At 40.0% G+C, this 16,880-nt stretch overlaps 1 protein-coding gene across 7 annotated transcripts in view; it reads left to right on the forward strand.

The window, feature by feature from the left end:
- LOC126191015 (uncharacterized) overlaps window positions 1–16,880 on the forward strand; it is a 99,001-nt gene that overhangs the window by 24,292 nt on the left and 57,829 nt on the right. For 3 of the 7 annotated variants that reach the window (XM_049931707.1, XM_049931706.1, XM_049931709.1), the window contains exon 2: window positions 14,626–14,776. The exons of the other annotated variants lie outside the window; for them this stretch is intronic. In XM_049931707.1, coding sequence (XP_049787664.1) covers window positions 14,626–14,776 — 151 coding nt within the window. The remainder of the gene's footprint in view (window positions 1–14,625; window positions 14,777–16,880) is intronic. 7 annotated transcript variants of the gene reach the window in all.

Genomic DNA, 16,880 nt, shown 5'->3' on the forward strand with positions numbered 1-16,880 from the left:
CTGCTGCATTTGTTTCTGTTTCTTTGACTGGTAATTGTATGTTGCCCAATACGTGGCTTGGTAATCAGAAAATATTAGCCAACTGGAAAACATGTGATAACAAAGGAGGATCACAGGCTATGAAGCAAATCATGCATATAGTCTTATCTGGGGAGAGAGCTATACCACTCTGTGTATCTCCCTCTTAGCTCTGGCATGCGAACATTTGATGTAACAGTTCACATGCAGTATGAGGTAACAATCTTCCTTTACCTGTCACTGTGTTAAATTATAGACTCTGAGGATTTCAGCCACCTCATTACAAAACTTTCATACTCAGCTCTCCTTTGTGGAGATTTTAATGGATATAGTGTGCTGTTGAGAGCTTCATGATTTCTCCTTCATTCTAGACAGAGTACACAAGCCAACACCACCATGCAGTCTTCTCCAATCATTACCAAAATGATACACACATGCTGTGAAAAAAGTCTTCACATTAGAATTAAAGACAACTTACTCTTGAGTGAGTGAGGAGTACTACTCAGGAACTGAACAGTCATGCAGCACTGCTGAGGTTCAAATATCAGGCAACAGCAGAAGAATGTGAGCTTCTTGAGTAGTCATTGGTTATGAACTGAAGGAGATTGGGTTGGATAAATTTAAGGAAAATGAGTTGGTTAAGAGTTTCAGAGAGAACATTAGGCAACATTTGACTGAAACAGGGGAAAGAAATTCATTAGAAGACAAATGAGTAGTTTTGAGAGATGAAACATTGAAGGCAGTAGAGTATCAAATAGGTAAAAAGACAAGACTTAATAGAAATCATTGAATTAACATAGGAGATATTGAATGTAACCGATGAAAGGAGAAAATAAGAGAATAAATAGCTGAGCATCAAAACCTTAGATAGCAAACCAGTACTAAGCAAATAACAGACACCTGAAAGTTTGAACGAATATATAGAAGGGCTATAAAATGAAATGAAATGTCGTGTGGCTAGGACCTCCCGTCGGGTAGATCTTTCGCCTGGTGCAGGTCTTTCGATTTGACGCCACTTCGGTGAGCTGCGCGTTGATGGGGATGAAATGATGATGATTTGGACAACACAACACCCAGTCCCTGAGCGGAGAAAATCTCCGACCCAACCGGGAATCGAACCCGGGCCCTTAGGACTGACATTCCGTCATGCTGACCACTCAGCTACCAGGGGTGGACAGAAGGGCTGTACAAGGGAACTGAATATGAAGGCAGTATTGTAGAAAGGAAAGAGAAATTAAATAATGATGAATGGAAGATATGATACCACAAGAAGAACTTGACAGGTTACTAAAAGACCTACATGGAAACTAGGTCCATGAAGTAGATGACATTCTCTCAGAATTAGAGAGATCCTTGCGAGAGCCAGCCATTACAAAAATATCCCATCTGGTATGCAAGACTTGATACATGTGAAATATGCTCAGGCTTCTTGAAGAATGCAATAATTCAAATCCGACAAAGGCAGAAGTTGACAGGTGTGAATACTACCAAAAATCAGCTTAATAAGTCATGCTTGCAAAATACTGACACAAATTATTTACAAAAGAATGGAGAAACTGGTAGAAGTTGACCTCAGGGAAGATCAGTTTGAGTTCTGGAGAAATGTAGGATCTCGCAAGGCAAAATTGCCCCTACAACTTATCTTAGAAGGTAGGCTGAAAAAGGGAAACCTATATTTTTAGCATCTGTAGACTTCAGAAAGATTTTGACAGTGTTGCCTGGACTACACTTTTTGACATTTTGAAAGAAGCAGGAATAGAAAACAGAGTCTTGGTGGTTATCTACAACTTTTATGGTAACCATATGGCAGTGATAAAGAGTCAAAGGATAAGAAATGCAAGCAGTGGTTGAGAAGGGGAGTGAGACAGGACTGTAGCCTGCCCTCAGTGTTATTCATTCTTTACACTGAGCAATCAATAAAGAAAACCAAGGAGAAATTTTGTAATGGAATTAAAGTTCACACAGAAGAAATAAAAACTTTGAGACTTGCTGATAGCATTTTAATTTTCTAAAGATATGGCAAAGATTTAGAAGAACAGTTGATTGGAATGGGTAGCATCTTCAAAAGAGGTTCTAATTGAATATCAACAGAAGTTAATCTAATGCAATGGAATTTAATAAAATTAAATCAGGCAATACTGGGGGAATTAGATTAGCAAAAGAGAAGCTAAGAGTAATAGATGTCTGTTGCTATTTGTGTAACAAAATAACTGGTTAATTACACCAAAAGTAGAGGGGCTGCAAAATGGAGAATGGCAAGGGCACGAAAAATAATTCTGGAAAAGTGGAATTTGTCAGTATCTATTACAAAATTTAACTGTAGAGAGCCTTTTTTAAGGTTTTTGTCTGGAGTATAGCATTGTACAGAAGTGAAATGTGGATGACACACAATTCTGGCAAGAAAAGAATGGAAGCTTTTGAAATGTAGTGCCACAGAAGAATTCTCTATATTAGATGGGTAGATCTAATAACTAATGAGGTGCAGTGAATCAAATTGAGGAAGAAATAAATAAGTGGCATAACTTGACTAAAAGAAGAGATTGCTTGATAGGACACACCCTGACACATCAAGGAATAGTCAGTTTGGTAATGGAAGGAAATTTGGTGTTGGGGAGAGGGAAGGGGGAGGGCAGGGGAAATTTTAGAGGGAGACCTAGACATGAGTACAACAGCAGCTTGAAATGGATGTAGGTTCCAGTAGTTATTTAGAGATGAAGAGGCTTGCACAAGGTAGAACAGTGGGGAGAGTTGCACCAAACTGACCTTAAGACTGACAATAGCAGAAACAACTACTACAGGATGAAATGCCACCAAACAATTAAGGAACACAAAGAGAGACTGTGGCAAGAGCTCTGCAGGACCATAAACTATTCTAGTAAATCTAAATGTGAATGGAAGACTATGATGACTTTAGGAAGACTTTGGTTTAACCATTGGCCTGGCCTGGAACCCCTATGACTCTTCAGTCACTTATAGAATTTATGAGGAATTATTACACTGTTGTTAATCACACACTAAATAAGTATAAATGGGCTTTTCTGTAGAGATAACACGTGCGTGATCATTTCTGTACAGATAACACAGGTGTGATCATTTCTACCTATATCTACAGGGTGAAGCAAATAAAAGTGTCTGGGAGAACAGAGTTCCAGAGTACAAAGAAACACAGCAGAGGAAAGGAAATACAGAACTAACTTTACTATAAAAGATGTTGAAAGTGACCACCATTCATCTCTTGGCACACTTGAGCCCTGGTCAATAACCTGCTGAAGGTGGATCGAAGCTTGAATGCTGGAATTGCTGAGATCTCATCCGAAATGTTCTGCAGCAGGTCTTGAAGACTATGAGGGTTGTGAAATACAACTTAAACTTGAGGGCTCCCTACACAAAGTAACTGCACACTTTGGCTGGGTGGCCAGCTAGGGCTGCAACCAGACTGACCTCTGCTAACAACTGTGTCAGGCATGAAGATTGTGTAAATGTGCTCCAAGGTTCAACCAGCTGTTTTGGCAGTTGCTCTATACTTTTGGAAATAACTGTAGTTCTTTTCTTTCTCTGTTAATGCTGTCATAAATAGTTTCAAAGTGTTGGCAATGTAAAGTGCCGAAATCTGAAAGGAGATGGGATCAGTAATGTAGCATGCAGGCACTGCACACATAATCCCAACCTTCTTATCAAGCAAAGCTGTTTTGTGGAAGTTATGCGGATTCTCCATTGCCCAGAACTTGTGATTCTGTGAGTTGACATAACCACTAAGGTGAAACCAGGCTTAATCGGACAAAGAACAGATCCATGTCCATGCCATTCATTGTTATCTTAGTGAACAGACACTCATACAACTGGAGGCACTGAGGAACATCCACTGGTTTTAATGCACAGACAGACACTTGCTAGGGAAACGTGCAGGTCCAGGTGGAATATTCATCCACATGATCGACGTGATATGCCAGTCTTTTATGACAGCCATTGGGTTTATTTGGTAGGGCTCTGAAGCATTTTGTGGTGAACTGCAGCCACATTTTCTGGTGTGCAGCCACGTTTTGGAATGATTTTTGACTTGTTCATAACAGATCCAGTCTGACGCCATTTTCAGACTAAGCACTGCATGGCACTCTTTGCTGGCACTTTGACACCATCAAACTTCTCGGTGAACAACTGACCACACTGTTTCCATGACTTTGTTGTCACATAAACTTTCCACAACAGACTCCTGCTGCTCCACTGTGAATAACAATGTCCCCTTTGCACTACTCTACTCACATTGACACAGTCCGCACTACGCTCTGAACCAGCGTGGATCACATGGCAGGTATCCATGTGATATGCCTGTCTTGAGATGTGGTTATATGTTTACATTCTTGTCCAATCGTATCCACTTGTTCTGGCCACTTTTATTTGCTCCACACATCCATACCTTGCAATTCGCCTTAATGTATGCAACAGAAGATACCCCATTATTATTGTCCTCTGTTTTCATTCCATTGTCAGATGATGTGCTGGAAGCACAATTGTCAGTAAACCTCCATATGATCTCTGCAAAGCTTGAATTTCTCTGATTTTGCTGTAATTGTCAATTAGTGAGATATTTGTTGGAGGAAGTGATATGTGTCTTGACTCTTCACACAGCATGCACTCTCAAAGTGTATGGTTTAAACTTTCCTATGATGCTCAAGGTCTCTTGTAGTCACTGGACTTGTGTACACACCTTTTTGACAATCTCACACTTTCTAAATGAACCTGTTGACACAAAGTTCTCTGCTTTGAAGCACTTCTTTCTTGTCTATTAATTGTACCTAATAAGGGTCTCAGACTTGCAAATAATATTCCAGAAACTGTTGAATGAGAGAATTGTGAACAATTGTCTTTGGAGGTCAGATACAATTAATGAAGATTCTGCAAGTGATCTGTCGATCTGACATCACCTTTCTTGCAACTGGCCACTTTTAATGTTTCTGGATACTGACTCCTAGATATTTTATGATGTGGCTATTTCCTGTGGTTGCCTGCACCATTTTTTGCCCTTCCTTCATGATAGCAATGATGATATCTCAGTTGAAGCCAATGATTATGAGGCTAGAAGAAGTGGAAAAAGAAAAACTAGTTTTTACTTATCAGCTGATAAATTTCTATATGACTCTTTAACCATTAACCCTTTGGCTGCTGGAGACATGCTTGCTAGGCGCTGAAATGATTGTGTCATCACCTAATGCTTTGCCTTGTGCATCACCTAATGCTTTGCTAATTTTTTTAAAGAAAACGAATACTCTACCTGTACTATCGGCTCATCATGTTTAAAATGTATACGGTTATAATTATATGTGATGTTAAATGCAGAGCGATCATGCTCATTGTCAATTTATTTATCGCTAGTACAATTGTTGATGTTACAGAGCTAATTACTCATAGTATGCACGAGTAGCTATTTTTTTTAAGACACTGAAGTGTCCTAGCCAGTGTGTGTATCCTGTGAAGTGGCTTCCTGAGGACACAGTGGCATCTGTTACCTAGAAGTGATGATGGCATGTGCTGAGTGCTGAATATTGCAACACGTGGTTGACAACCATATCAGAGTGAAAGCTAGCACATTCACACTGCATGCAGTGCATGCCATATGCTTAGCGCCATATTGGCATAACATTCAAAGTTGTTATTATTATTACATTATCACAAGCATTTCACTGTGCAACGACAGTCAGTCATATCTATCAGTTAGGACATCGTATATCAGTGTGCTGATCATTTCTTGAGTGCTTTCTGTAACATCTTCTTCAGTCACACTATGATTGAACACTGCCAAAGTGGACATTATTGTAGTATCATTGGGGCAAAAATTAGTTTCCGATGTGTGAGCTTCTCTGCCAATATATGGTTGTTAGAAATCTGCACAGATGTAAAGATGACTTTTTCTTCTATAATTTCTAATCTGATTTTGTTAACACATTCCTAAAGTTACAGTCACTTCCACTTTCAGATTCTTCAGATCAGCAGAAACTGTCAGTTACATCTTTTGTTGAAACATAAGGCTGTCGTGTGTTACATCTGCTGACATGAGCATCTTAGGACTTTTGCTTCCATAATCCGTGGATGTGTTAGCACTTACATCAAGATCTAATATCACTTTCCACGAGTCTCTATAATCTCTTCCTCAGTGCAGCCACAACTTCTTGTATTTTATTTTCAGAATAAATGAATAGAAAAACACTGTACTACCATTCCCCATACACAGTAATGCATGATGTGAAGTTGAATGCAGCTAAAAGAGATCACAACAAAGTACCCAAACAGATTTGAGGGCCAGGACTGTGAAATTCTGCTGTACACTTAAACTTGTTAACAGCACTCAGGTATCTGAGTAATGGTGCATGTAAGCTCATCATTAGTGGTTAGGGATCAGCAAGGTGGCCTGAGTTAACTTGTCAGTAGGACTGAAGGAAAACTAGAGGCCACTCTTAACAGTGCCAGGAGAGTAATGGAACGTAAGTTAACTCATCAACAGCAGCCAAAGGACTAATGTCTTGTTTTTATGGTTTGGGAACAAACAGTGAAATACAACATTTTAAGTTTAAAAAATTCAATGAATTTCTGGTACTGATTCTTGGTCAAAGCATATTTTATTCCCTTACCAGAGGGATATTAAAGGACGGTCTTTCAGAGCTCTCAGCATTTTAAAATATATTAACCTTGAGTCATGAGGATAAAACTATCGCTGTGAACAGTAGTTTATTGTAAACCAGTGGAGTAAGTTCCAAGCAATCGAGAAAGACACAGATACCCATTGTCCGCAATTGTCATTGAACAGATATGCATAACTGTAGGCCTTTGTCATTGATTCGTGGCCAAAAGAAGTCTGCTTGTGTCAAACACTGGCCTTAATTCGAGGAAGGAATTTGTGAGAATGTACATTTCAAGTACAGCTTTGTATGGAACTGTATCATAGACAGTGGCAAAACCACAAAAGAAGAGAATCAAATTGTTTAAGATATGGTTATAAGAAGGATGTTGAAAATTTGATGGATTGGTGAGATAAGGAATGAGGATGTCCTCCACAGAGTTGGCAAAGAAAGGAACATTTGGAAAATGCTGACAAGAAGTTGAGACATGAGGACAGGATGTGTGTTCAAGACATCAACTAACAATTCCAATGATATCTGATACCAGAGGGAGTTGTAGAGGGTAAGAACTGTAGAAGGATACAGAGACTGGAAAACATTCAACCAATAAATGAGCACATGAGATGCAAATGCTACTGTGAGATACAGAGAGTGTTACAGGAGAAGAATTTGAGGGTGGCCACATCAAACCAGTCAGTAGACTGATGCCTCAAAAAATGGTTTAAGTCTGTTGTAGAAAGACTGCTGCTGATATGGTCCAAAAATCAGTTTTTGTAATTGTTTTCAGTTTCAAAATTGTGTGACTTAATGCTCAAAAGTATTTTATTCAAATCAACACTGCCCATGGAAGCATACTCTCATATATTAGCTTCATCTGTGTGTGAGATCCTGGAGTCAGTAGACAGTGGCATCCAGATTAATGCTGTCTTCGTTTGCTTCTGGAAAGTGTACAGTTACAAGCATACAGAATATTGGTCCTGCTTTTTGACTGGTTTGAGGTCTTATGCACAGGGAAAAATCATCATGTCATTCATAATGAAGAGAAATCACAAGATATTAAAGTAACTTTGAGTGTACCCCAAAGATTTGTTTCGAGGTTGTCGCTATTTACAATATGTGTAAGTTATGTAGTGAATAATGTAGGGCACTTCATAAGGCAGTATACAGATTATACTGTTGGGAGTAGGGGAAGTCACAGTCCCAGACAACTGTAGCTAACAAAATGCAAAAAGATCCGCAGAACATTGACACTTGGTTTAAGGACTATCAGCTGACTCTAACACAAACAAATATGACCACTACTCTTAAACAAATACGAATTGGCAAGCAATCATTGGAAACAGCCACAACCATAAAATGTGTAGGAGTAAACAACTCTTTCAGAGATGGAATTTATCCAGTAAAACTGAAGATAAGCAGGGTGGTATCAGTGTAGAAGATAGGGAGAAGGATGACCCTAAAAACTACAGGCCAGTTTCACTGATATTAGATTTCTGAAAATACCTGGAAATGGGTAGGGCCAATAGATTAGTTGATTATCTGGAGAAATACAACATCCTTATACCAGTATAGCATGGTTTCAGAAACAGTAAATCAACAATCAAAGATTGCTGGCCTGTCAGATTGCATTATACAATTGTTAGATGAAAAACAAATTGTATCTACAATGTTTCTGGATCTCTCCAAAGCATTTGACGATACTGACCATGATATACTGATAAGAAAATTAGAAAACTATCAAATTCAAGGACAGGCAGGTGAGTGTATTGAATCATAGTTATGCAACAGGAAGCAATATGTATCAACAGGGAATGCATGTCAGTCAGAAACCAAAGCCATCATATATGGAGTGCTGTTGGGATCTGCAATGGGGGCATTGCTGTTTAATCTGCTTGTTAATGACATAGGTGTTGAAGAGAAGCAGAAGAAGATATTGTATGCAGATGGCATGAAAATATTGAACAATGGCTAAAATATGGTACAGCTTGAGAGAAGAGCACACACATCTGCAAGCACCACAGCTCAGTGGCTCCTGAAAAATGGACTTGTTATAAACCTAAAAAAGACTATGCATGCAGTGTTCATAAATAAAGAGAAGCCTGTGCACAAGGGATTAGCGGGAGATGAAATGATACTGGAAGAAGCAGAACCACTAAATTCTTAGGCATCATTGTGGATAATGAGCTGAAATGAAAGCAACATATTAATTCTGCATGTAAGAAACTCAGCTCCATCATATTCTTAATGAGGCAGCTATCGCAGTATGCAGACAAAGAGCTTCTGTGCATAGAATACCATGGACTCTTTGAACCATACCTACTGAAGAAAAACTTCTGAAACATGCCGAAACTGCTTCAGAAGACTAGACATTTTAACTTTTACACCCTTCTGCATATATAAAGTATACACACCCACAAAACACAGAGGAAGAGTGACATATGAAGCATACCCTACTGACTGACAATGCTGACTCAGGCATCAAATTACTAAGAAGTCTGCCTAAAAAAAACTGTGTGGCAATATACATGGTGCTAACTTTTCAAATGACCTCAAGGACTATCTGGTGGAAAAGGAATTTTACAGTGTTGAAGAGTCCTTATCACATTAAACATTTTTGACATCCTATATTACATATACATTCAGTGTACACTATGTAATTCTGCAGGATCAGATAAAATTCAGTTCAATCCAGCTTGTGTCTAGAATGATTTAAAGTGGGATGAGTATGTAGAACTAGTTGTAGGAAAGGCAAATGCCAGATTGAGATTCATTGAAAAAGTCCTAAGAAAATATATTTCACCCACAAAGGAGTAAGCATACAGAACTCTCACAGTACTGATCATTGGTCTGGGGCTCTTACTAGGTAGTGGTAAAGCAAGAGGTCCAATAAAAAAGTGTGTTTCATCACAAGTTTTCTCAGTAAGTGAGAAAGCTGTCACAGAAATGCTCATTAAAATCTAATGGCAAACTCTGCAAGGAAGGTGTTCTACCATTTAAACTTAATGTTAGAATTCCAAGAGTGTACATTCCAAGAAGAATATGCAACATGTAACTTTCTTCCACATATTTCTCTAAAAATGACCCATTGAAATTGGAAAAACTTGAAGTGAGATCAAGCCTAACTGATGGCTGTTCTTCCAGCACTTCACAAAGGAAACTATGTTGTCGGAGAAATGATATTTTTGTGCAAAGCAGCTACTGGTACACACCATATAGGACTTAATGTAGTACAAATGTAAATACTTTAGGATTAAAGGAGACCACTTACCAACAAGCAGAAACATTTAGTTGTCAATAGAAAGTAAGTTTCTGAATTTATCCTTTGAGGAGCTAGAGTAAAATAAAATAGGCATACACACATCTGTGCCCCTACATGGTGCCGGCTAAGTTCACAGTGCTGATGTTATTTTTTGGTAGGTGGACCGGTTGTGGTGGGAAGTAGTGGCATGTGGTGGGTAGAGGAAGAGGGAGGTAGGGAGACGGACTGGTGGTGGGTGGGTAGTGGCTCAGAGGGAGGCAGCTAGGAATGTGTGAATGTGGGGGAAGTGGGATGGGGAGGTGGCAGTTATACGGACAGGCATGATTGTAGTAGCCAGTGGAAAGCAGCACACACTGAAGGTGACAAGGGGATTTGACCTGGGAGGGAGTGACAGGACAAAGGAAGAGGAAGCTGTTGGGTGGAGGGTGCAGGGACAGTGGATTACCTGATCTTAAGGCCAGCTTGATTATGGGAGCGGAGGATGTATTGCAAGGATAACTCGCATCTGTGCAGGCCAGAGGAACTGGTGGTGGAAGGAAGAAACTAGATGGCTCAGGTTGTGGAGCAGATGTTGAAATTGAGCTCAGGTGGTCAACTTTGTTCGTGTCAACAGTTGGGGGTGACCATTCATCCTGGTGGTTGGTGGTCATACCAATATACAACACTGCACAGAGTTTGCAATAGAGCTGGTATGTGATGTGGCTGCTTTTGCAGATGGCCCAGCTTCTGTTTGGGCAGGATAGGCCTGAGTCGGGATTGGAGTAGGAGGTGCTGAGTGGGTGAATTGGGCAGGTCTTACTTCTAGGTTTGGGAGTAGGAGCAGCATAGGGATGGAATAGGTTCCTGTGTAGGTTGGGTGGGGGTCTGAACAGTTTAGGAGGGGTGGGAAGGCTCTTGGGTTGTATGGCCCTCACTGCCTCATGCCAGCGCAGGATGAGAGATCATCAGACCCCTGATGAAGGATATGGTTCTTCCAGTCGAGAGTGATATTATGAGGCCTTCACTGTACTGGACAAGACAGTTCTCATTACTGCACGTACATCATCCATGACTGGCCTGGCTGTATGGGAGGGAGAGGGATTTTTTAGTGTGGAAAGGATTGCAATTGTCAAAATGCAGGTAGTGTTGGTGGTTGGTGGGTTTAATGTGGACAGAAGTGTGAATCGAGCAATCAGAGATGTGGAGCTCAACATCCAAGTAGGTCGTGTGGTGGGTAGGGGGGGACAAGGTAAAATAGATGGGTGGAAAGTGGATGGGGTGTCTTGCCCCTGAGTCCAGATCATGAAGATATCAATGAACCTGAACCAGACATGGAGTTGGAAGTTTTGGAAGGCTAGGAAGGTTTCCCCTAGATGGCTCAAATACAGGTTGGCATTGGAAGGTGCTATGCTGATGCCCATGGCTGTGTTGCAGATTTGTTTGTGAACCATCCCTTCAAAGAAAAAGTAGTTGTAGGGATCAAATGAAAAGATGTACAAGGAATGAAGTTGTGGGTTTCAAGTCTGAAGGACATTGGAAGAGGTAGTATTTGCTGGCAGCAAGGCCGTGGGCATGAGGGATATTGATGTATAGGAAAGCAGAATCGACAGTAATGGATCCGGGAGATAAAGGGGTGGGAATGGTGGAAAGTCGACGAAGGAAGTCTTTGATGTGGGAGGCTAGATTTCAGGCAATTGGTTGGAGGTGTTCATCAACAAGAGTGAAAATTATTTCAGTGGAAGCACAACAATAAGGTGTAGAGGACTGTTGGGTTTGTGGATTTTGGGCCACATGTAGAAGGTGGGTGTGTGGGTGATTGTTGGGATGATGAGGGGTTGTAAATGTAGGCATAGATACATTATTATCTGGACTAGTTTTGCAGATGCTTTCACTATGTCTTCCCAGTGCATACTTATGATGGAACATCATGTCCTGAAATACTAAGTGCAGGACGTTTTTACATTACAGCCATATTCCCAACCTTTTTCTAGAGACTAACAAAGCGTAATTTTACATCAGACACTAAGTTCTCTTGCTGTAACAAGCTAATAAGACACATCTTTTTTCCAAGGCAGTTGCATGTTGTACCATTGCCCTCTCTCGCACAGTTACTCTTCAGTAACCATTTGTGGACAATTATAATGTGGTCTTTTTGGATTCATAAAAAATATATCTTTTGAGAAATGTTTGTGGTGTGAATACCATTGTTTTTTGTTGTGTTTGGTGTAAATTTTGACTTTTCATTTGAGAAACCCTGGAATAGTTTTGGATTTGATGTAAAACCTTGATTTTAAGTTATATGCTTTACAATTCATCAGACCAATAAGACATGAAAAATTTTAATCCTGTGCATGGTGGCAGATCCAACAGAGTAATTGCAGTAAATTTTCTGTAAAATTATTTATCTGGTTGTGTTGTTAGTATAAATAAATGTACAATCTTTCTTACATTGTCTTGAATGCACTGCACTAAGAAGAATAACCAAAGGAAGAACTTTCTCATCTACTCTAGTACCATTAGTGCCCCAAAAAACTAAGAAAATATATGTAGTGTACAGGAATGGATCAGAAAGTGGAGCATTCTCCTCTCATGCTCACTAATGACTTAAGTTACTGGGTACTCTAAACAGCAGCCACTGTTTTTGCTGCCATAAAAGGAATACAGTATATTACTATGCCAAAGTGTATTGGTACCCAGGCAACCAAGTAATGTGTTATGGCAGATGTGGCATACAGTATCACAGAGTTGGACTCCATGTAATTCCACTTTTAAGCTTTGTCTGTTGTGAAACCAGAAAGCCAGGCATCAATGAGAAGAAGAGTGTGATTGATGAACGCTTTTGGCCAACTATGCCGTATGGCCTTGTGGTCACTGTGACTTGCTGAACTTATGCTCACCCATTAACATATAGGCATTTTTTTGCTGATATCACAATACATCACCATGACCCTTTTGCTCAGGTATTGTATGATGTAACAATTCTAAGCAGTTCCTCACAACGCTAGTCACCAATTCTGTTTGGAATTGCACAGTTTCCATTAACGATCAGTGTTATTGAAATTCCATGGTTCAACATTCTACTAATAGGACTACTTTGGGTGCACAACTTCAATCATTTTTTCGCTTGCTGATATGTAAGTTGCCTTCTGAAACCTTGACCACTCATTTGTACACATGAATGGTAAGTTCTTTTCGTTATGCAGAGGTTTCAGCTATTATAGATTAATATACACGTTATGTTGGCTTGGCGGATGCCCTTTGCTCCATTTTGAATGTAACAGACCTTTACCACCCAGCACATAGTGGCCGGCAATGGAGATACACCCTATCTTCCTGCTATGGAATGAATGTGTGACCACTGGCTTGAACTCTTAAAAATAACATTTCTGAGCACATGGATCAATAGACAACTTGCACATTGTTAAGTTTTAGCTATTATTATATCTCTGGGTTTTGAGGGCTAATGCTTTCTGTGCCCAAGGCATTCTGTAGTCATGTCACTTAGGTTGACAAATGGTGAGTACTTTAGGAAACTTGACCAGTCTGGGCTGGGTACAGTAGTGCTGTGCCCAAAGTTCCTTAGCTGTGCACTATCAAGCAAAACCTGACCTCCATTACCACAAGCTCTGGGCATACTTCAGTGGTCAACATGCCTTGTAGTGGTGGAATGTTGTTTGTCACATATCTTGGCTTAATCACCTAGATTGCAGTGCTGTGAGCCACTGGATCTGATGTCTGTAGAGGCAAGACAACTGTTAATGAGCACATCTGGGCTAGCTGCAGCTCCTCAGTTACATTAGGCCTCAGTCAATTTGTTCTGTAACAGTATAGACATTTATGTATTGAACACACACATTCCAATGCACAAGGCACAAATACAGCAAGTACCTAATGTCTTGAAACTGATACACTGAAATACAATCTCTGAAATGAATGATGACAAAAGGCAGTCAAACATAATTTTTGCTGCTGGTTTGTGACTCTTGGCAGAAATCTTTTGACCACTTTGGGTCAAATATGCTCTGCTTCTTTATCTTCCTTAAACGTAGATGCCATGTGGTTTTCCAAGGTGGTGGCTGATACCCACACTTGGATTAACACTGTTTGTTTATTGAACTCGGACGACTAAACTCAGCACAATATGTCCTTCTAATCCATGCTTATGGTGGAACATCATATCCTAAGGTACTAAGTGCAGGATATTAGGCAATCCAGTCATATTACCAAAGTTTTACCAGAGGCTAGTAAGGCATCATTTTACATCAGACACTAAGTTCTCTTGCTGTAACGAACTAATAAGACATGTCTTCTTCCAAGGCAGTTGCATGTTGTACTACTGCTCTACCACACACAGTATGACTCTCCAGTAACCATTTGTGGACAAAGATAATGTCATTTTGGATTCATGCAAAAATCTGTCTTTTGAGAAATGTTTGTGTGTGTGAATACCATTGTTTCATATCATGTTTGGAGTAAATCACAACCTTTCCTTTGTAGAAAGCCTAGAACATTTTTGGATTTGTTGTAAAACATTGTTTGTAAGTTGTTTCCTTTACAATTCATCACACCAATAAGACATGAAAAAAATTAATCCTGTGCACAGTGGAAAGTCCAGCAGGGTAATTACAGTAAATTTTCTGTATATTATTTGTATAGTTATATTGTTAGTATAAATAAATGTATGGTCATTATTATATGTATATTAATGATTTTGCAAACAATATTAATAGTAATAATAAAAGTTTCTCACACTTACAGCCACATCAAGTGGTTTAAAATCCATGAGCGTTCAGCCGAGTACTCCTCAGTCATTGTCAAGTGGTCACTGTCTTCTGTTTCCTGCTGCCATCCTTATATAGCCGCGCTGCCTTCTGTGACGTCAATGGTACATGCTCCGGCACCATATATGGTAATGTTTGCGTTGTGTGGCCGCCACGCCTGCTTCAACCTTCCGATGGCTGGGTCCCATGCTGTGCTTAGCTGCAGGCCACCGTCTTTATGAGCATGTTGTCACAAATTTTTATTTAGCTTGCTTCTTTTATTATGCTATCCCAAAAACTGTAGTTTGTGTGATAATAGATGTCTCGTTGAATGCAATACAGTGACCATTTTCTAATGCATGCTCTGCTACTGCTGATTTCTCTGGGTAGCATAGACGAAAACATCTCTCGTGTTCTACACAGCGCTGTTCAGTGGTACATATAGTCTGTCTGATATAGAACTGCCCACACCCGCATGGTATTTTATGTACTCCTGGTGTTCTAAGGCCTATGTCATGTTTCACAGACCTCAAGAGTTGTCGAATTTTTGCTGGAACCCTGAAGACTGAATCGATTTTATACCTCTTTAGGAGCGGGCTTATCTTCCCTGTTATTGAGCCACAGAATGACAAGAACGCAAACTTCTTCGAGTCCTCCTCGGAGTCTTTCTGCTTACATATTTTCAGAAATACTTGCAAAATCTGGCAGTTGTTGCACCCGTTTTCCTTGAGTACTTTCCTTAAGTGGCTCAGTTCCTTCGGCAGGTTTTCAGAATCTGAGATGGTTTCAGCTCGATGCACTGAGGTTCTCAGAACAGAACATTTCTGTGATGGATGGTGATAGCTGTTAGCGTGCAGGTATCGGTCTGTGTGGGTGGGTTCCCAGTAAATGCTGTGGGTGGGACACCCATTTGTTTTGCAGCGGATGAGGACATCAAGGAACAGCAAGCCACCATGCCACCATCTGTCTCTATCTCCATCATGAACTTGATGTTGTCATGGATGTTTTTGATGTTGTCCAAGAATTCTCCCAGATTTTGACATCCATGAGACCAGACAATGAATGTGTCATCGATGTAACAATGAAAGCAACTAGACTTTTCAGGAGCCATGTCCAGGGCGATATTTTCAAAGTACTCCATGAACAGATTGGCTACAGTTGGAGCTAATGGGCTGCCCATCGCAATGCCAACTGTCTGGTTGAAATATTCTCCATCATACAATAAAGACAGCGACCTGCAGCTAAGCACAGAGTGGGATCCAGCCGTCAGAAGGTTAAAGCGGGCACGATGGCTGCACAATGCAAATATTACCATGTATGGTGCTGGAGAGGGTACCAGTGACATCATGGCAGGCAGCGTGGCTATATAAGGTCAGCAGCAGCAACCAGAAGACAGTCACCACTTGACAATGGTTGAGGAGTAATCAGCCGAAAGCTCATGGATTTTAAACCACTTGATGGGGCTGGAAGCCCTAGAAACTTTTATTAGTACATATTGCCGTGAAACTATGCACCCCTACATTATTAATAGTAACACCAGGCTTTTTGCAGATGATGCATTTATCCATATGAAGTATTATCTGAAAAAAGCTGAATAAATATTCAGTCGTATCTTGATAAGATTTCAAAATTGCACAGAGTTTGGCAACATGATCTAAATGTTCAGAAATGTAAAACTGTGTACTTCATTACAATAATATCCATGAGTCACTGCTGGCATCAGCCAACTCATACAAATACCTAGGTGTAACATGTTGAACGGAGAACTGGACCTTGCTTTAGGCAAACTTAAGACAACTGGGAAAACAGTGGTACTATGTGGAGATTTTAATATTGAGTTTCTGAGCCATAGCCCTCACAGGGAAAAGTTATTAAATATTATAAAAGCCTACAATCTTTTTCTGACTCTTAGCTCTCCAACATATGTAACAAAAACTAGTGTCACTCTCCTTGATCAGGTATGAGTAAACATGGACAAGTGTACATCTGAAAACTTTGATACCGGCTATAGTGACCACCTTTCACAATTACTAAGCATACCTGTAAATCACATTTCGACCTGTGTACAAAATATTACCCATAAAAGGGTTTATAGTAAGAAAAATATTGAATACTTCCAATACCTAATCAGCGAACAATCTTGGAGAGAAGTATATGATACCTCTATTACCAACGAAAAGATGGAAAAATTTTTGAGCATTTTCAAGCATAACTTTAACATAGCTTTTCCACAAAAGAAAGTGATCTCCAAAA

The sequence above is a fragment of the Schistocerca cancellata genome, chromosome 6, assembly GCF_023864275.1.
Source record: "Schistocerca cancellata isolate TAMUIC-IGC-003103 chromosome 6, iqSchCanc2.1, whole genome shotgun sequence".
NCBI lineage: Eukaryota > Metazoa > Arthropoda > Insecta > Orthoptera > Acrididae > Schistocerca > Schistocerca cancellata.